Source organism: Eulemur rufifrons, chromosome 20, assembly GCF_041146395.1.
Source record: "Eulemur rufifrons isolate Redbay chromosome 20, OSU_ERuf_1, whole genome shotgun sequence".
Lineage (NCBI taxonomy): Eukaryota > Metazoa > Chordata > Mammalia > Primates > Lemuridae > Eulemur > Eulemur rufifrons.
This window is the reverse complement of record NC_091002.1, coordinates 27,139,758-27,160,268: the sequence shown is the minus strand read 5'-3', so window position 1 is coordinate 27,160,268 and position 20,511 is coordinate 27,139,758. Positions and strand designations below refer to the sequence as shown.

Sequence of the window (20,511 nt, the reverse complement as noted above, 5' to 3'; positions counted from 1 at the left end):
TGCACTGCAGCCAGTAAGAACGCGGACCCAGTGGCCTGGTAAATGAGCTGGGGGTTGGTCCAGCAGGCCTAGGTGCTCTTTCCTTCACCCCACTCCAGGCCACTCAGAGAACTGGGCGCTGTGCCACATCCTCGCAGGGAAAGGACAGACCCTATTGCCTCCCCGCCAACCCCCAGAGCAGGTAAACTCCCAAGGTGCCAACATAGCCCAGAGCTCGGGCTCTGGGGCCAGAGGACCTGTATGGCTCATCCGAGCAGGGTGACTTGGCAGAGTCACTTTCCTCTAAGCCTCTGTTTCCTCTCCCGGAAACAGGAGACGCAATCCTCTCCCTCCCCAAGGTCAACGCTCACTGGTCAGGAGTACTGGACTGTTTCCTTGACTCCTCTTTCTCCCATGCCCTCAGCCCGTCTGTTCGTGGATCCTGCCGGCTCAACTTCCAAGGTCCGGCCAGACTCTGACCCCCTCTCACCACCTCCACCGCCCCCACACCCCTCACCTGGATCCCGCAGCTTCCACACTGGCCTCCTCGCCTCCGCCTCCCCTCTCTGCAACCTGTCCCCCCTGAAGCCAGAGGAGCCTCTAAAACCCAAGTCAGGTGACCTTTGTTCAAATCCCTCCTTTGTTCAAAACACTCCCTAGGCCCCCACTGCACTCAAGAGTGAGATCCAGAATCCTTACGGTGGCCCCGGGGCTCCATGGCTTTGCTCTTCCTCAATCCGCTCCCCACAGGGCCACTTGCCATGGCTCTGCCGGACACTCTCGTCCCCTGGACATCTACAGATCTGGCTCCCTCACCTCCTTCAGGCCTATCTGAGAGGCCTCCCCTGGATACCTGGTCTAGAACATTGTGCCCCCCGATGTCCCTCGCTCAGCTTTATTTTTCCATATATCCCCTCCACCTGACATACTGTGCATTTTCCTCTTAACTTTTTTAGCGTCCATCCCTCTGCCCTAGACTAACTTATAAGTCCTTTGAGAGCCTAACTTATAAGTCCTTTGAGAACAGAGACTGAATTTTGTTCCCCAGGCTTGTCGAAGGTGTGTTTTGATTTGGATTCCAACTCTGCTACCCAGGAGACTCCAGGAAACGTCTTAGGCCCTCTGGACTCTGGCTCCTCCTCTTTAGATTGGGAATGATGATAATGATAATGATAACGATGCTAAGGTTGTTCTGAGGATGAAATGGGCTGACGAGCCTGGCACGGAGTAAGCACTCAGTGCAGGGCAGCTGTCACCACACAGCCGGGTATTTAAGATGAAGGGGGTGACAGATGATCACGTCCTTAAGCCTGAGAGGTTTGGGATTCTCTCCGAGGCAGAACCAGCTCTGCACCAGCGTCCACACGTGCACGAGGCCACTCCAGAATGGGACCTGTGAGCGGGCCCAGCACACTGCTGGCAAGGACACGGGGACGGCCAGAGGCCCTGAAGAGCGTTTTCTGGGTTTAGACGGAACCTGGAGGTGATGAAGCGATGCCAGCCATGTGACCCTGTCTGCAGACTAGCAAGGGAAGAACTGTCAATCTGCGTGTACTCTGAACACCCTTTCTACTTAACAGGCCTCAGGGGACCAGCAGCGGCTGGGAGAGCAGGCAGAGGACACTGACGACACCCACCATCTATGGGCTTGGTGCCTCGACAGCCTAAGGAACTTCTTCCCACCTTCCCATTTTACAGAGGAAGAAACTGAGGCCTGCAGTGAGGGCTAGAGAGGCTGACAAGCCAGGTGATGTCCTCCCAACCTCCAGGGTCCAGCCATTCCCTCCAGACAGGCGCTGGTGCTGCACGGCTGGGCTTTCACGGGTGCAACGCACGGATCAGGCCAGATACTGAGAAGCTCTCATTTCGCCCTCACAACGGCCCAGCCCAGCGAGTGCTGCTGTCACCAGCCCCTTCCTACAGATGAGGACGCTGAGCCCACAGAGGCAGGTAAGTGGCAGAGGTGGGATTCAAACACCGGAGCCCGCAGCCACCACGTGCGATCGCGTCTCCCTGCTGGAAGCTCAGGCTGCCAAGGATGCGCACACATTTTCCCAGCCGAGATTAAGGCCCCCTTAAAAGCGACACGCATTTATTAAACGACATTTGCCAAGGTTTCAGCACACTCTGCTGCCGACAGCAGACAGTCTCCGGACTGAAGGGATTTTTCCCCAAGCTGACACTATTCACTGATTCCTTTTATAGAGCTTTTTGCAGCTCGAAAAAGCACTTTTCACGGCTCTTAGTTCCCTTAGCCCTCAACAGTCGCCCTGTGGGAGGAAACAGTGGTAGTGTTTCCATTTTGCAGATGGGGACACCGAGGCTCACAGTGGGGAAGACACCTGCTGCAGAGCCCACGGCAGCACGGGCCGCGTTCCATCTCGGGCGTGTGCCCCAAAGCCGGTGCTCCCTCCACGGCCTCTCCTGCCAGAGAAGGAGCGTGGTCCCAGAATCACCAAGACCAAGGGCAAGACGGGCATCCAGGCGGGAGCCCCAGAGCTAGAAGGGACCTGCCAGAGAGCAACCAAACCGAGCCTCTGCTTCACAGCAGGGGAAACCGAGGCAGAAAGTGGCAGAGTAGTGGGTTTCAGATCTCCCCGCTGGTAAATGACACAGTGGGGCCTCCACCTGCTTCTTCCAGCCCCAAACCATAAAACGATGACAACACAGTCATAACAAGAACAGTAACGATGGCTAATGAGCACCGACCCTGCCCAGAGCATGACAGGCCTCACCGAGCCTCCGCGGGCACCCAGCAAGACAGGCTGTCGCCACCCCCATTTCGCAGGCGACCAGATGAGGCTCGGGGAGTACAACCACGTGGCCAAGGTCGCAGGGCTGCTGAGTGCTCTGACTCCACCTCTGTCCACCCCAACCGCCCGCCCTGGACGCCTGGTGCCACGGCGACCCCTGGGGGGCGGTTGACCCTGAGCTCTGCCCTCCGAACCAACCCCCAGCCAAGGGTGCAGCACTAATTGTGTCACGTCTCACGGTTTGCAGAGCCTGCCCATTCATCATGGTGTCTAACGCAGGGCAAGCAGTTTCGTGTAGCCGGAATTTTAAGTACAAATTCTGGGGTTTCTCGGCTGCCTCCCCGCACCCCACCTGGCACTGATATCTTTGTGCTCCCTGATGTTTTAGGGCCCCCGTGACAGCACAATGGGCAGGGATTTGGGGAAAGGTCCTGGCCCCGGCCACAGACGTGGGACCGTGTGGTATTTAGGACACAAGCTTTGCCTGTGCAACTTCATAGCTCAGAGCCTCCTCTTTAAAAGAGGGATTTTAGTACCACCCTTGTTCCTTCATTCAACCAATATGCATGAATCCACCTGCTGTGTGCCAAGCCCCGTGCTAAGGTCCTGGGAAGCCCAGCAGTGAATAACCTAAACACAGTCCCTACTCTTACGTAGCTTATATCCCAGTGGGGTGGGGCAGGGCTCAAATAAGGAAACAAATAAATACAGAAACACGTAGGACCACTAGGACACAAACAAATTTGGCACAATGACTGAGAATCATGAGGGGAACCTCTTTCAGAGGGGGGTGGTTAGGAAGCCTCTGAGGATGTGAGACAGCAGCCCAAACCTGAAGGCCAGGGAAGGTGTTCCAGTAAGAGAGGACAGCACGTGCAAAGGCCCTGAGGTGAGGAGGCAGCTGGTGCAGAGAGGCCAGAACGAAGGCTGCCAAGGCTGAAGCCCATGGAGGAAGGAGAGGGTGGTAAGAGATGAGGTTGGAGAGAGAGATGTGGTCCAGAAAGTGCCACATGGTAAGGACTTTGATTATATTCTAAGGGCAGTGGGAACCTCGGGAAGGTTTGGAGCAGGAGGAGAGATGACTTGATTCACTGCAGCTGCTATGGGTGAAGGGACTGGAGGAGGCAAGGGTCGACGTGGACAGTAGTGACGGGGATGCTGCCAGTTAGGGTCCAGGCTCAAATCCTAGCTCTGCACTTAAAAGCCATGTGACCTTATGCAAGTCACTTTACCTCTCTGAGTCTCCGATTCTTCTGTCCAGTGGGTATAATAATTGTTCCCATCTCCCAGAACAATGGTAAGAATTAAATACGATAATGTACAGTGATCCTGTCACATGGCCAGGCATGTTCAATGTCAGGTGCTCAACAAACCAGATTCTACTTGGTCTGGCCCTGACCTCCACTAACTCTCCCACTCGTCTCCCTTTATTCCAGCTACACTGGCTTCCTTGCTATTCCTGGAATATAGCAAGCTCATTGCTGCCTCAGGGCCTTTGCACACGCTGTTCCTCCTGCATGGAAGGCTCTTCCCTTGATACTCCTGTGGCTGTTCCCTCAGTTTTATCCAGGTCTGTCCCCACCCCACCTTGTCTATTTCCTCGTCCTGCTGTCCTGCTTTAGTTTTCTTCCTGGCACTTGTGTCTACCTGACATGTTTACTTGGGTATGTTTCTTCTTCCTCACTAGAATGCCAGCTCTATGACAGCAGGTATTTCTGTGTGTTTTGTTCATGTTCGTATCCCCCTAACACCTAGAGCTACCCTTGGCACATGGAAGATGCTAAAAAATATTTGTTGAATGAGTATTTATTATTAAAATGACACTAAAAACAACCACAAAGTGGTTAAGAGTAAACCAAGGCTTGGATCCTGGCTCTAACTCTCACTGGCTCTGTGGCCTGGAGGTGAGCCCAATTTGGCTTCAGGAAGCCTCAGTTTCCAATCTGTAAAGTGGGGTTGAAGGACTCCACGCTTTTTGGCTTGTTGGAAAAATCAGACAACAGTGCACACGAAGGGGTGCACATCAGAGTGGCATTTGCTCTACGATGTTCCCCGAGAATGGCAGACAGTGGATCAGTGTCGAAGCTGGGGTTTGTTACATCATTCTTACTTTGCATATGTTTGAAATTTTCCAAAATAAAAAGATATGGAAGAGAAAACATGTGTTCACGGCTCAGCGTGTGCCAAGCACATTGTGCGCTGACAGGCAGCCTGAAGAATGGGGCAGTAGAGAAGGGTGGCCCTGGCAGCGCCACCCCCTCCCTCCCCCCCTGCTTCGGCCGTCCCTCCTGGCTAGGCCGCCCATCGCTCATCCCGACTTGCAATCTCCCTCCTGATCCGAGCACCTGATCTCCTTGGGCTCCTGGCGTTAACCGGCAGCCATCTAACACCCTGCGCCCCCGGATGGATGCGCCAGGAAATCTAGCAGACACAAAGAACCAATTCTCCATGACTTCCGACTTCCACCTCAGCTGCTTTGCATCCCTCCGGACCGAGGGCCTGGCAAGACACCTGGCAGGGAAAATCCATCTCTCGGAGGGCTCCCTCAGAAGCCCAGCCCCAGGAACGCCAGAAGTAAAACAGGAAAGCAGTTTCAGCTGTGAAAATAGACGCTTCCTTCTCCAGTATGGGGACGGAAACACATCTTGGGGACACCTGCTGTCCCCACCTCCTGGGAGGATACGCTGATCGACAGAAATATGAGAGGTACACCAAGAGAGCAGGATGCCAGCATCCCCAGGCCTCAGTTTCCCTACCTGTCAAGCAAGGCTAAGTGATGGCACAATAGTTAACAACATAGGCTCTGTGACTAGGCTGACCTGAGCAGTCATCTGCCTCTGACACTTACTGTGTGGCCTTGGGCAAGGTGCTTCACCTCTCTGAGCCTCGGCTTCCCCCCGGGTCTGATGGTGATGGTGCACACCGCCCAGGGTAGCTGTGAGTACCACTGGATCACACACTCCAAGTGCTAAGCCCCATAAGCAGAAAAGCCACATGGTTCCTACTATTATTACTTTAGTATTTTCCCACGGAATTCAGGATCCTGTCAGATCTCTGACTTGAACAGTGGAAACTTCCAGCAAGAGCCCAGTTTTCAAAAGCCTTGGCCTTTCCCACAGGAGGCCTGGCGTCCCACCCAGGCCTTGCCATGGATCCCCTGCGTGAGTGCGGCCAATCCCCTTCTCTGTTTTCTCCGCTGCACAATGAGGCACTGGATGAAAGGACAGAGGCTCTCTCAGGCCCCCTGTGGCTTTCCAGGTCTGGGAATCCACCATTCCAGACCTGTGGATTCAGACAGAGACACCTAGAGGCAGGCTGTGCCCACAGCGCTCAGCGCCGGCAACAGGCAATGAAATCACACCAGACTCGCCTGGGTTTCTGCTCAATTTGTTCATCCCCCAACAGCATGATGGCTACAGGGGAAAGCATCGGGCTGAAGGACATTCGCTCACTTGACAGCTTTTGTTGTTCTTTGAGTACCTACTGTGTGCAAGGAGCTGTGTTAGATGCTTTACAAAAGTCAGTTCCAATTTTACAGGTGAGGAAATCAAAGCAGAACAAAACAATGATGATTACAACACTGGATAATATGCAGAGAGAGCCTGCTACGCAGTAGGCATGGCCTCAGGCATTATACAAGCACTGATGGACTTAATCCATGAAATAGAGATGTTAGTGCTATCCCCCTTTTACAGATGACCCAAATGAGACACAGAGAAGATCAGCCAAGCAAGTAGCAGGGCTGCGACTGGCACCCAGGGGTCTTAGGGCTGTCCTAGCACGAGGCTAGGTTGTGTCTCCACATGGCCAAGCTAAACAGTCACTAAGGTAGCAGACCCGGGTGTAAGAGTGAAGGTGCATGTATATAGTGACAAAACAAGGGGGAAGTAAAAAGTAGCCTCAGACAAGGGGCGGATAAAGTCCTGGGGGGAAGGCTTGGAAGAGGAAGAAGCCCCTTGGAGCAGGAGGAATATAAGTTGAACCTTGAAGGATGCACAGGACGCGGACACAGAAAGACAAGGAGGTACAGGGAAGGGCGTTTCGGGAGTCAGGAACAGCAAGGGTGCAGGTTCAGAGCTGAGAGTTGAGCTGAGGGCATGGATTTGTACAAAAGTGTTTACCAAACTGGGTTAGGCTGCATGTTAATGGGCGGTCTACAAATCAAACGCCTCTTGTTCATATGTTCAGGGAACACTGGAATAAACGTGCTCCAACTTGGGATTCTACCATGCGGCACTTCTCAGGGTCTTTTAGGTGCTCATGTGCTTGGGTAGCCAGCAGCAAAGCTCTGGCCTGCAGGGAGGAAGTCCAGTTATCTCACAACATCTCAAGAGGTCAGCCAGTAGGAACACACGTGGCTGGAAATGAGGCCTGTCAGCGAGGAGGCCCAGGCCTTGCTGCAGCTTTTTGTTTTTTAAAGAAAACTTGGACCTACTCAACAGTTTTGAGCTGGGGAGTGACATGATCTGAGTTGTGTTGACAGGCCAGAAAGCTGAGCACATTTAAAAAGAGAGAGGGAGGGGGGAAACCTTCCGTCAGTCCAAGACTACAAATAAGAAAATAACCTGTCGCACGGAGCCATTGGAAGCAGCGAGCGAGCGCGTGTGGGATCCGTACAACACTTTTAGACTCCCTTCCTCTCGCACACCCCCTCTCCATCTGTCGCAAAGGGCACCAGGAAGATGCAGGGAGGAATATTCCAGCTCTAGGGGCTCCAGAGCTCAGCAGCCTGGATGGGGGGGCTCTCAAGGGAGCCACATCACTCCCTATGTGTTGTCGTTTGGGAGGACCAAGGGGCTGTCAGTGTCTCTTCCATCCACCCTGGTCTTTCAGAGAAATGCTTTTGACTCAGTCAAAAAACTTCTGCCCAGAAAAGAAACTCTTCCACAATCCTCCACCTACGCCCCGAGGGGGCTTCTCTCACCCTCTCCAGCTGAAGTCATTTAACTTCTTCCCTCAAAGGCCACCCAGCAGGAAAAGCCAGTATCCAAAATGCCAGCTCATCTACCACTTGGACAAGTTACATCCCCAGTTTTGGACTCGACTTTCCTCATCTGAAAAATGGGGAGAAGAGCCAATTCATCTTTGCTGATGAGATTATGCAGACACAGCATAGAGCCCGGAACGCAGTTAACTAGTTAGTGAACATTGGTTCTCCTCCCTTCTTTCAACACGTGGTTCACGTCAGCACTTCATACGTGCTGCATGACTGCAAGTAAAGGTATGAATCACACCATGAGTCTCCATGGGGTTGGTAAAGAATAATTAATGGCCAGAAAGTACCCAGAGAATACCATGGCGTTACGGACCTTCCAAGAGCCTGAACGTGTCAAGCCAAATCCTCCCCGCTTTCTTACGAAAGAGGAAGTGAGATTAACTTTACCATTTAGGAAAGTACAGAGGAGCCACCAGCATGCCACCCTCTGCCAAAGGGTCAGAGGTTCACTGGAGGGTTCAGCTGTCCCCCAAAGCCTGAACTCCAACTTGGCTTGGCTTCCTCCCAGCCAGAGCAAAGGATCGAATAGCAGTTCATCCGAGGTCTGTCCAGGGGGCGACCCAGAGGTCCCAAGGCCTAGGTGGGGACAAGCAAGCATCCCGCAGGTTCAGTGTCTGGCCCTGCTGCCGCAGTCCCCAAGCCCAGCCCCTTGCCCTTCTCCCAGTCTGAGAATCTCTCCCATTGCAGCTGTTTTAGGAAACAGGCCTCACACTGGCTCCAAAAAACACAGGTTGGTGACTTCACTGGTATCTTTTTAGAATCTCCCTTTGGCAGCACTTGCGCTGAAAGCAATCTTTAGAAACTTCTTCCCTTGCCTCCCCCAACCAAGATAATCCATATGACCAGCCCCATTCCCCCCCACAAACAGTGATCATGTGAAGCCACAGCAATCATGTGACACCTCCCAGGCTGACAGTTCTGCCCGAGACACTCGTAGTCATTCAATCCAAGGCTGCTTTCCTAAGCCTGACATTTGAGTTTCTCACTCGAACAAATCCATTTTCTTAGAAAATTGGACAACTGCCTCCTTCCACCTTCCTGCCCTTGTATCCTGTCTCTCTTCCGCTTTGTCGTAAATACCATATCTGAACCAACAGAGGGGCTGTCCCAAAGCCCCACTCTTCAGCCAAACCAGGTGAATTCCTTGCTGGGTCCAGGGTGTGACCAGGACCCTGAAGAACAGAGTGAAGGATGCTGGGAGGCTTGAACTGTGAGGGTCCCATCCCATCCCTCCCCCAAGAAATTCACTCTTACCTCCTAAGATTTATTTATTTCAAAGCTAGTCTTGGCCCCTCTGCTGCTCCCACTTTTTCAGGCTATTGATGCTGAATGGATTGGAACGGAAGTTTTATGGCCCAATCTTTACCATTTTATAGATTGTTTTTATAGGCAAAAGGGGGAGATTTGCTCACAAGAAAGGTGTTGGTGTTCCCAGCCAGTGCCCTGGGAAAGGCAGGCTGCCCATCTGAACACTTGTTAATCAGCGTCACTGTTCATTTGCCAGGGACTGAGCCACAGGCTCCTGGTCGGAGAAGGGTCTGAAATAGACATTTAGAAATTAACTTGGGCCCAGTTCCCTACTTCGGGAAAATTAAGCACTTGCAAGTGACGCTTGTGCATTTCCAGGCCAGGAAGGATGGCAGGGCAGGAACTCAGGCTTTTGCAGGGTAGAAATGGCCGGCTCAGGCAGGAAGGAGCAGATCGGAGATGCCACTCACTGGAGAGACATGAAATTTATCAGTGCTTCCTTCCGCCCAGCAAGGACCCAACTGTAACTGAAAAGAATTGGGGTGGGGTGGGGGGGATGTCTATGTGGATCCCTGGGGTTCAGGGGAAACTGCAGGGCAAGGGGGAGCTGCTGTCTGCCCCCCACTTCTCCTTCCACCCACTCTTTGCTAGTTCTCCCTTTCTCCCTGCTATCAGGTGGTTACCGGTCTCCAGGCAAATGCAAAAGCGGGGGGGCTGGATACTGACCTCATCTTTTCCTCCCTCCTCAAGGCTGGGAGGTGCAGAGACCCCTATGCCCACAACGCAGCTTCAAGAGGCCAGAAAACAAGATCCCCATTCTTCTCTCCCTCCCAACCCCTTTAAAGCCATTTCTCTGCTCCCCACACCCTCCCAGGAGACCCACCGTTTTTGCAAAACCCCTTTAAGAAGCAGGACTCCGGAATGGTGACCTCACCCATTGGCGAACACACACTGTAGCCTTCAGAGCCCGCCTGCTGGCGACAGCCAGGTGTTTGATGTAGGCCAACAGAAAGACATGCTCAGAGCCACAGGTAACATCCCCACAGAGCACCTGAACTGCAGGGAGCTGGAAGCCTGGGGAAGGCAGGAGGAAGCGGGGAGCCAGGAGAACATCAAGGAGCAAGACATCCAGGGAGAGGCTTTGGCAACCACAGGGACAATCCACCGTGTTTTCACATAGGATCTGTTGATCGCATCGGCTCACTCTGGGGTTACCGCGGCCTCCCTCTCTTTCTCTCTCCCCTCCATATACAAACAGCGATTTACTCCGTGCACCAGAGGGAGAGCTCACTCCTTCCTAATTGCAACAGCCTGTCTCTGTTCCTTTCCAGGCAGCACCGGGAGGACCTCTGCCCTCACCCCTCCCCCTCAGCCCCTGAAGCCAAACATGTGGAAAGCATAAGTCTAGGGAGAGAGCTTCTAGGGAAGGCAGGGCGCCCTGCTCTGAAAGCCACTGTCAGCCTGCCTCCCCCATGGGACTGGGCAGGGGCTACCAACTCATCTCCTCTGTCCCAGTGCCCAGCACAGTGCACGCCGTCAGAATCCACAGAGACAGACCCTCATAGCAAGAGACCTAGGTTCTATCCTTGGCTGTGTGACCTTGCGCATGTCGCTGGCCCTCTCTGGGCCTCAGTTTCTGTACCCATTATCCCGGTTACAGGCATCCCTTCCCCCTATTACTGCTCAACATTAGCGGAGCGGATCCCGGTGTCAGTCTGAGAGGCCTGAGACCGCAGTTTGGGGATGGCAGCGGTGGGGAGTAGGGGGTGCTCAGCTTACCTGACCAGGCGCAGGACGCGGCGAGCAGCAGGCAGAGCAGCGGCCCGAGGCGGCCGGGGGCCGGGCCGGCGGGCTCCATGGGCCGCGGCTGCGGAGCGAGGAGGGAGAGCGGCCGTGAGTGAGCGCTCGGGCGGGCGCAGGCTGGAGCGGGGAAGTGACTAAGGCTCCCCCCCTTCCCCCTCCCGGCCGGGCTTCCCCCCCTCTCCCGAACGGGCGCCTGGAGCGGCTTAGGAGCCGCCGTCACCGCCGCGATTTTCGGAGAACCCCCCCCCCCCGGAGAGATCGGGAGACGGAGAGGGGAAGAGACCCCAAGCGCGCGAGAAATAAAGCCAGGGGCGGCCAGAGAGAGGCGGCAGGAGAGAGAAACAGACCCAAGGGAGCCAGGCAGAGAGCCAGAGACACCGAGAGGCGAGAGGGGGAGAAAGAGAGAGGAGGAGAGAGCGAGAGCGAGGAGTGAGCGAGGCGGCGCGCAGATCGAGACAGACAGCGCGGGAGAGAGGACCGCGCGGGCAGGGGCGAGGGGCAGCACGGCCGAGCCCGGCCGCGCGGAGCCGCCCCCGCCGCTGCCCACCTGCCCCGCCCGGGCTCCTCCAGGCGCCGGCGGCTCGGCTCGCTCCCGGCCCGCAGTCCCGGCCGCTGCCCCCGCCCTCCCGGCAGCCCGGCCCCCTCCCTCCTTCCCTTCCCCCTCCTCGCGCCTTCCCGCCCGCCCGGGGGCTGCGGGGCTCCGGCCCCGGCGGCACCTTCTCCGCGAGCGAGCGCCCGCCTGCGCGCCCTCCAGCAGCGCGCCCCGGGGGAGGGAGCGAGGGCTGCGCGCCGCGCGCCGGGCCGGGGAGGGCAGTGTCGCCCCCCGCGCCCGCGCCGAGCCCAGCACCCCCGCGCGGGCCCCCAGCTGCAGCCCCGGGAGGCGGCCCCGCGAGCCGCCGCAGCCCGCTCGGGCTCGGGACTGGACGCGCCCCGGGCGCCGACTGTCTGCCAGTTCAGAAGCCCGCGCGGCTCGCCCCCAGCCCCGACCCGGCCCCCTCTGCCCTCCCGCGCCCCGCCAGGCTCGGACCTGCGCCTCCCGCGAGGGCTGGAAGGCACTGGAAGCGCCGCCGGGGGCTGCCCAGAGGCCGGGCCCCCCGCTCCACTTTGCGCAAACTTGTTTTTCTAAGGTCAGCGCCGCGAGCTGGCTACACCGTCCTCTTAAGGTGGACCGGGGAAATTGCGGCCGACCCCCCCTCGCCTCCGGACTCCGGCCGCGGCTAGTCCCGCTTCCCTGGGGCGAGAGGCTGGAGGCGGCGGAGGAGAGGGGGCGTGGAGGGGTGGGGGTGGGCGCGTGTCTGCCTTTTGCCCCTCCCCGAGGTGCCCTGCCCCTGAGCCCCAAAGCTGAAGGCCCTCTCGGGGTGGGTGCCGGCCAGAGGGGCCCGATTCTTCCAGGGCTGGGCGGAGGTGAAGGAAAAGCAGGAAGTAAGTGAATGTAGGGGGAAGGGGGAGAGGAAGAAGAGAGTGATGGTACAAAAATAGCGTGTGTGTAGGAAGGACTTCAGTACCGCCTGGAAAAGAGGCGCAGGGAGGAGAGGTAGCGGGAAGGGGGCTGTGGCTGGGAAGGGCCAGGGGCCTCCCCGGGAGGTGGGAGCTCTCTGGCCTGGTTCCTCTCTGTCTCAGAGGGCAGATGCAGCTGGTAGGGAAGGCCCAGGCAGGGGTGTAGGGGGGAGAGCCGGAGCCTTGAAGGCCGGGGCTCCAGGAAAATGACAGGCCATGAGGAAGATGAGGGGACAGGAGTTGGACGGGCAAGAGGCCTGGAGTTGGAGAGGACAGAACCTCTCCGTGGAAAAAGCAACCCGTGTTCCCTCTCTTGAGGGAACACTGTGTCCCCAGTGACAGCCAGGTCAGTGATGGGGGCTGAGAGCCCTGTGGGCATCTGGCAAAAGAAGGCTCTGCACTGTGGGGAGAGAAAGGAGTTCAAGACCCTCTGCTAATTGGAGGGTTTTTGAGTTGGAAATTAGCTTGGAGAGGACCAGTTTTGCTTCACACACACAGTGGCAGTTAAGAGGATATAAATGTAGCAAGGTGGGAGAAGGCCCAGGCCTGTAAATGGAGAGGGAGCTGAGGCCCAGAGAGGGAGTGCACTTGCCCAAGGCCACACAGCAAGGCCTGGGGTTGGAATAAGATTTGAATTCTTGATTCCCAGGCTAAAGACCTGTGCAAAGTGACCACCCCCACCCCCCACCCCAGCCTCCTGGTCAAATGCCTGGCCCTGCTGTTGTGCTGAGACAGATGGGAGCAGACAGGGTGCAGCTCTTGAGAGCATGGGCCAGACTCCCTGGGTTCAAACCCTTCGGCCACCTGTTGTGAGCCGTGTGTACTTGTCAAATACCCTATCGTTTCTTGGCCTCAGCTTCCTCATCTGAAGTGAGGCCAACATGAATATCAACCTAAAAAGGCTATTGTGAGAATTAGATGAATTGATATTTATACCACACTTCAAAAAGAGCCATGCATGTACCAAGTGCAACATAAGCATTTGGGAAGTAAGTATAGTGTCTGATGACAGTTCTTGGGAACCCACAGGGGTCTGGGCAGCATTTGCAGTGCAGGGGAATTTTCATTTCGTAGGATGTGGGAGAGCATCACAGTGACCCACACAGGAGGAAGAGAAAGGTGACGATCTGGGGAGAAAGGTGTTCCAGGAAGAGAGACCAGGACAGATTCCGAGGCCAACTTGGCTGGAGGGGAAAGAGCGCAGGAGGGGGGAGGGTGGTCCAGCTGGCAGCTGGGTGGCCTTGAAGGCCTAGGTTTATCTGCATTTATTCTGCAGATGGGAAACCATTGGAGGGTTTTCAGCAGGGGAGGGCTGTGGGCTGATTTATGTGTTTTAAAGGCCACACTGTGAGTGGAGAGTGGGCTGGGGAGAGGGGAGCGTGGAATCAGGCACCAATGAGGAAGGAGATTGTTCTGGGGTCATCCTAGTATCTGAGGTGGGGGGCAGGGCAAGTCTCCAACTCCTCAGGTCCCATCTGGCTGGAACCATGAAGGTGACCAATGAGGCTCCTGGGAAAATCTGGTACCAGAGTCCATCTGGGGTGGGAGTGGGGTAGGGGCTGCTGATGAGGTCAGAGAAGAGGCGGCCGCCTGCCCTGGGCTTCCAGAAGGCTCTGCTGTTCACTGTTCCCCAAGACACACACACACAAACCTGCCTGGGATTAGGAAACTGGGGATTAGGGAAGGATAATAATTGAACCACCTGCTATTTATACGTAGCACCTTTGGCAAAGGCGCTCAGCAGGGCTTCCCAACACACTCACTTCTGCCTCCGGAGGGGGCCCTGAGCCTTGTCCTCTGTCCACATAAAAATCACACCTGGCCAGTCTCAAGGCTGAGAGGTCACTGAGACCAGTGGGCAGATGGGCAAACTGAGGCAGAAGGACAACTTGCCTGAGGTCATGTAGAGAGATGATGGAACATAACCGGTGTGAATCAACCACCCCCATAGCAGGCGGTCTGGGCCACACTAGATTGAAATCGAACTGCCTTCATACACATTCACTCATGCGCTCCACAGTATTTATTAAGCATCTCCTATGTACCAGGGACTGGGGATGCAGCAGTTGCAAAAAAAAAAAAAAAAAAAAAAACCCAGACAAAAATCCCTGCCCTCAAGGAGCTGACATTCTAGTGGGGGAAACAAACCCTTCTGTAACGTGTATAGTCTGTCAGATGAGATGGTGCTACAGGAGGATAATGCAGGGAAGGGCCCTGGTGCTGATGAGAGGGCTGGGGTGCAAGTTTGAAATGGGATCAGGGAAGGTCTCAGTGAGGAGGGGAGAGGGGAGCCTGGACACTTCCCTGTTGCTCCTAGAGGGCGATCTGCCAGCACATCTATCAGCAAAGCTCCACCTCTCTCACCTGGGTGGCCTGTTGCCACCTTGTTCTTCCTGTTCCTCACTTAACGGCCCAAGGGATCCTCAGATCACATCCCTTGCCTGTCGTCCAGGATCTGCTGGAAAGACTTAAATGAGCACCAGGAGAGGGGGATCGGGGCTAAGCTAAGACTTTGTGATTTGACTTACAAAACTTGGGCAAAAAAATTTTTTTGAGCCTCAGTCTTTTCATCTGTGAAATAGAAATAACAGGGACAACCCTGATACAAGGGGTCAGTGGTGGCACAGATGTGAAAGCAGCCATGGCTGGGGCCCATCTGGAGCTTGGGCTCTGCAGGCGGGCGATGGCGCCCTTGTGTGTGCCGGGCCCCTCGATAGTCTTCATCTCACTGGAGCCTCAGCAAGTCCACTGGCTTCCTAGAGGTGAGGAGACAAGCCCAGAGACAGAAAGCGACATGAGCAGGGCCACTCTGCTCGGGCACACTGGCACCTGCACGGCCCCAGCTCCGGCCCTGCCCACGCTCTGCTCCCCGCTTCCCGTAACCCTGGGCTGGCGTCAGCAGGCAGGCCCGCCAGGCTGCCTTTGTGTGGGGACTGTCAGGAGGCTGGAGCTGCCAACGACCTATTTTTCTGGGCAAGAAGAGCCATTTGGAGTTAGAAGCCTCAGCTGTGAAGCCAGAACAATAAAAATAAAAACAGCATGGCCTCCTGGGCAGCCCGGACCGGGAACCAACTGCCCTGGAGAGAAGCTGCTGACCGGCCGGAGAGACAGCGGCGTTGGGGGTGGGAGGCGGGAGTGGCCTTGCTGAGCCCTGCCATGTCCTCTGATCCTTATGTGGGCTCCCTCCAAGGCTCACAACAGCCCTTCTCCCATGGTGGCTGCCATCACTCCCATTTTATAGCTGTGGAAACTGAGGCGCACTGAGGGATGGAGAGACTCGTCCAGGACACACAGCGAGTGGGTGGCTGAAGCAGTCAGGATTTGAACTCAGTTTTCCAAAAAAATAACAGTTCCCATTTGTTCAGCATCTACTATGCTTTACAAACTCTTCCTGTGACATATTCATACCACACCTGGGAGGGGGTGCTAATAATCCCCTGGGTTTACAGGTGAGAAAGCTGAGACTTTGAGAGGCCTGTGTTCACACGCCAGGCCACCCCTGCCCCAGTATGCCCCCTGTCCTCTTCCGCACTTTGTCTTCGTAGCATGCATGGGGACTGCCAGTATTGTGTCTGTACTGCCTTTTGTCCGGGTCGAATCCCACGCTCTCTCCGCCTCGCCATGGGGCAGGTGACTCTGACGATCTGAGTGCCTCCCTTGCCCAGATTGGGGTGATGATAGGACCGTACCTAAAAGGTTTCTTATAAGGATTAAATGAATTAATATATGTGAAGATGTTGGCAACCACCACTGTTTTGTCTCAGAGCTGCAGCCCCAGGGCCTTCAACAGTGAACAGCAGGTTGCCGATAATATGTATTAAGTAAAAAAGTGATTTGCTCAAGATCACAGGGTAAGGAATCAGCACAGCCTGGATTTGAAGACTAGTCCCCCGAGCCTGTGCCTCAGCCCACCCCGTTTTATAATGGCCTCCCTGCGGTCCCCTCCCTTCAGCCACAGCTGTGCAGGAATCGGAGCTGCGCTTCTCCCACTTGAGCGGGTTTGAACATCACCTGGAGGGATTGTTAAAACACGGATCCCAGGGCCCCACCCCCAGAGTGTCTGATTCAGTAGGTCTTGGGGAAGCTCTGAAAATTTGCATTTCTAATGAGGCCCCGGCTGCTGGTCCAGGGACCACGCTTTGAGAACCACTGAATAGATGGCGGTTCAAGCCAAGGTGGGACTCATTCCTAAGCCCAGCCCCGGCTTCCCTATTGGCGGGTCTGTGCATTCCTCTGGTGCCGGTCCCCCTAAGGAGAAGGCAGAGGGCAGGACAGCACCTGCTCAGAGACTGCAGCCAGCACTCCGAAGCTGAGGGGCTGTGACAGATCCCCGGGCCAGGGCCTGGGGGAGCTTTGCTGTAATTAGTGTTTTCCCGGGAAAGTCAGAGACTAAGCAACTTGGCAGGCAGGCAGGCAGCTCGCCTGAGCTCCTCAGGGGCGGGACCACACTGTCAGGCCCTAAACGCTGTTCTCTCGGGCTCTGAGGATCTGACCCCGCCCAGAGCCGAGCCCAGCTGTGCTGAGCTGAGCCTCCCCCAACACCTCTGGGAGCGGATTCCCGACTGGATGGTGATGCAAAGGCAGACAGCCGACTGTCTCAGCCTGCATTGAGAGACCTGGGTTCGAGTGCTGACTCTGCCTAATAGTACCAATCACAGCTAAAATGCAGGAGCATTTGCTAAGCCTAAGCCTGAAGGGCTTCTGCGGATTTTCTCCTCACTGTGACTCTCACGGGGACACCATTCTTATCCCCATTGCACAGATGAGAAAACTGAGACACAAAGCGCTTAAACGGCTTGTCTAAGAGCATACAGCTTGAGAGCTCCAGATCCAGGCTTTGAATTCATGGGCTCTCGTTCCCCAGCCCCTGCTTCCAACCTCTGCACATTCTGGCCTCTGCTTTGCTGTGAGCTTGGGAAGCCCCACGGTGCCCTCTCTGGGTCTCCATCACCACGGAGGTGCTGGCTTGATGGTTTCCAGGTCCTTCTGTGGGGCCCAGCACTGGCCCTGCTGGCAGGCTATAGGGACACAAAGATCTGCTGAGTGAAGCAATGGGTGAACGATGACCCTAACTCTCTCTGGTTGTGATGGGACAGTATAGCTCAGTGGCTGAGAGATGTGCGTTCAATTCCAGGCTCTGCCGCTTACTAGCTGGGTGATCTTGGGTGGGTCTCAGCCTCAGTTTCCCATCTGAAAACAGGTTGAGGACAGGAGTAATGGGTAACAAGGAGGGGGGGGGAAGAGAGAGAATATGTATCAGCAAATGGCAGCTGAGAATGATGTTTGCTGCCTGTTCCTGTCCCACGTTCTCCATCTCCGTTCTGCTCGTGCAGTTTCTCAGGCAAAATGCCGTGGCGCCTCTTGGCTCATCTCTTTCTCTTCTTCCTCGCTCACAGATGTGTCAGCCAATCCTCGTGGCCCTACGTTCAGAACAAACCCAGAGTCTGACCACTCCTTCCACCTGCAGTATACTCTGGTCCCAGCAGCTTCATTTCTCACCTGGATTAGGGCAGTCACCTCCTCCCTGGTTCCTCCCTAGATTCTGCACCTCGTCCCTCCTTCAATCAACATCTCCCACTAGCCTTCCCTCTTATCTTTTAGAATAAAACCGGAAGTTTTCAACGTAAGTTTTCAATGTAGCCCACAAGGCCCCACATGATCTCCCCACCCCGACCCTCTCTGACCCGGCCTCCTCCATCCTCCCCCATCCTCCCCCTCACTCACTCCTCTCCAGCCACACCCACCTTCTCAATATTCCTTGAGCAAGCCCAGCAGGCGCTCACCTCAGGGCCTTTGCACCTGCTGCTCCCTGTGCCTGGAACCCTCTTCCCCAGCCAGCTGCCTAGCTCGCCCCGACTCTTCCTTTGGGTCTCTGCTCCAGCGTCACCTCCTCAGGGAAGCTTGTCCTGAGCACTCTGGCTAAAATTGCCCCATTGCTTCCTATCCCCTTGCCCCACTTTCTTTTTCTTTTTTTTTTTTGGAGACAGAGTCTCGCTCTGTTGCCCGGGCTAGAGTGAGTGCCGTGGCGTCAGTCTAGCTCACAGCAACCTCAAACTCCTGGGCTTAAGCGATCCTACTGCCTCAGCCTCCCGAGTAGCTGGGACTACAGGCATGCGCCACCATGCCCGGCTAATTTTTTGTATATATATATATATATTTTAGTTGTCCATATAATTTCTTTCTATTTTTGGTAGAGACGAGGTCTCGCTCTTGCTCAGGCTGGTCTCGAACTCCTGACCTCGAGCGATCCACCCGCCTCGGCCTCCCAGAGTGCTAGGATTACAGGCGTGAGCCACCGCGCCCGGCCTATTTTTCTTGATAGCATTTCTAGTTCTTGACAGGTTGCCGTGACTCTCTCCACTCCAGTTTGAGCTCCACGTGGGGTCTTTGCCTCTGCTCCCCGGCACCTGGAGTGGGGCCTCAGGAAATGGCCGCTGACAGAGCGAAAGAAGGAACCCAGCAGGAAGCAGGAAGCGGCTCTGTCCATACGGGCCCTGGCAGCTCTGAGGGGTTCAGGCTCCTGCACCCCGAGCGCTTGGTCTGGCCTGGCTTTCCTCAAGGAACAGGTGTCCTTGTTGAACTTCCAGCTGCCTTCCCAGGCAGGGAGGCCAAGACTCTAGTTGGCTCCATTCCTGTTCCCGAGAGGAAGTGTCCGTCCCAGGGCAGGAACTGGCTTGGCTCTCAGGGAAAGCCCAAGCGACGCACACCACTTTCTCTGCCGCAGCCTCTGGTGAGCTGGGCCGTGGCCTCTGGGCAGCACGGCCTTCGTGTGGCCGCTGCCACTGCAGCAAGGAGGGAGGTGGGCCGGGAAGTCCCCCTAGGGCTTCTTTCTGGAGCCCTTTGGCCGGTTACCTCACTGGAGCCTCACAGCACGAAGTACCCATTGTACAGATGAGCAAACTGAGGCTCTGCCTGGGCAACAAACCGGGTGAGAGGCAACGCAGGGCCATGAACCTGGATCTCTTGATACCAAATCCCTTAGTCCCCCTCCTTACTCCCAGTACTCCCCTGACAATCCCTGCCCCAATGCCTACAGCACCACGCTGGTTCAAACCTGAAATTCCATCCTTACAGTTTCCTTTCTCACCAAGTCTCATTCATTCTCTCTTCAGCAAAAAAGGCAGTAACTGTCCCCATGGAATAGATGAGAAGACCGAGGCGCAGAGAGGGAAATGGGTACCCTGAGGTCTCACTACCTATAGGCATGACAAGCCAAGTTAGAAAATACTAGGATATGTTTATCCTCTTGATGTTTCTTTCCCCCAGTGTGGAGCAGATAGTTGGCCTTAGTATGACAAACAGGTGCCGCAGGGATTTAGGTGGAAGCAGGCCCCGAGGTCAGCTCCCCCTCATTGTTAGTGAAGTCGAAACCCGGGGAGAATCCCAGGGAGGACTGCGAGGGGCTGGGGAGAGGGAGAGCACAGCTGCAGAGGCTGGAGGGGATCAGGCCAGCAGGGGTGCAGCCCCCAACCCAGCAGGACCCGGAGGGGCAAGGCCTCTGGGGCAGGCCTCACGGTGGCCCCAGGAAGCCTGACCTGGGTCTCAAGCCTCTGCCCTCACCACAGGCCCCACATGCTGCTGGCACAGAGGGGCCCCCGGGGTGGGGCAGTGGCATGGCCTCCCGCAGCCAACAGCTGTTTTTTGAGCACCAGGTGCTGTGCTGGGTGCTAGAAACGAGACAGTCACGGTTCCTGCACCCGGGGCGTTCACATTCCGGTGCGGGGATGGGAAGAGGAACACATGAGTCCGGGGGTGCTGTTCTATCCGGCCAGCATCTGGCTCAGGGAGTGGAGTTTGCTGGAGGAAGTGTGAGAGGAACAGCCAGCGCAAAGACCCTGGGGCGCAAGTTCAGGGGCAGCCAGGAAACTGGAACAGAGAGAGTGAGGGGGAGACAGGTGGCGGGGGAGCAGCGCCGGGTCGGCAGGGCCTCACAGGCCAGGGGGAGGCCTTCAGCTTTTACTCAGAGCCGGGTGGGAGCCACTGCAGGGTCAGGCCGAGGAGCTGCAGGGAGCGGTGTGGACAGATTCCTGGAAGCCACCTCACATGCTCAGGGACTCTAAGGCCCTGGAACTGGGCAGGCTCTGGAGAGGTGGGAGCCCCGAGCACGACCACGGCTGGGCTTGCTTCCCAGCTTCTCCATGGGATATGGTCGCAGTCCAGGTGAACTGAAGTAATTTGAGGCTTCTCAAACTGTAATCTTGTCAAATGCAGACCCTGACTTAGTAGGTCTGCCGT

The 20,511-nt window shown here is 56.0% G+C and overlaps 1 protein-coding gene across 4 annotated transcripts in view; it reads right to left on the bottom strand.

The window, feature by feature from the left end:
- The window catches only part of LOC138400923 (tyrosine-protein phosphatase non-receptor type substrate 1-like), a 41,556-nt gene extending 29,595 nt beyond the window's left edge, over positions 1 to 11,961 (bottom strand). For 2 of the 4 annotated variants that reach the window (XM_069496086.1, XM_069496090.1), the window contains exons 1-2: positions 11,807 to 11,961; positions 10,756 to 10,843 (exon numbers count right to left, since the gene is read on the bottom strand). In XM_069496086.1, the coding sequence (XP_069352187.1) occupies positions 10,756 to 10,834 (79 nt within the window). In that variant the 5' untranslated portion in view covers positions 10,835 to 10,843; positions 11,807 to 11,961. Of the gene's footprint in view, positions 1 to 10,755; positions 10,844 to 11,326; positions 11,370 to 11,495; positions 11,512 to 11,806 lie in introns of those variants that run through there. The other 2 variants (XM_069496089.1, XM_069496088.1) reach the window with 2 other exon arrangements.
- Positions 11,962 to 20,511: the final 8,550 nt, after the last annotated feature.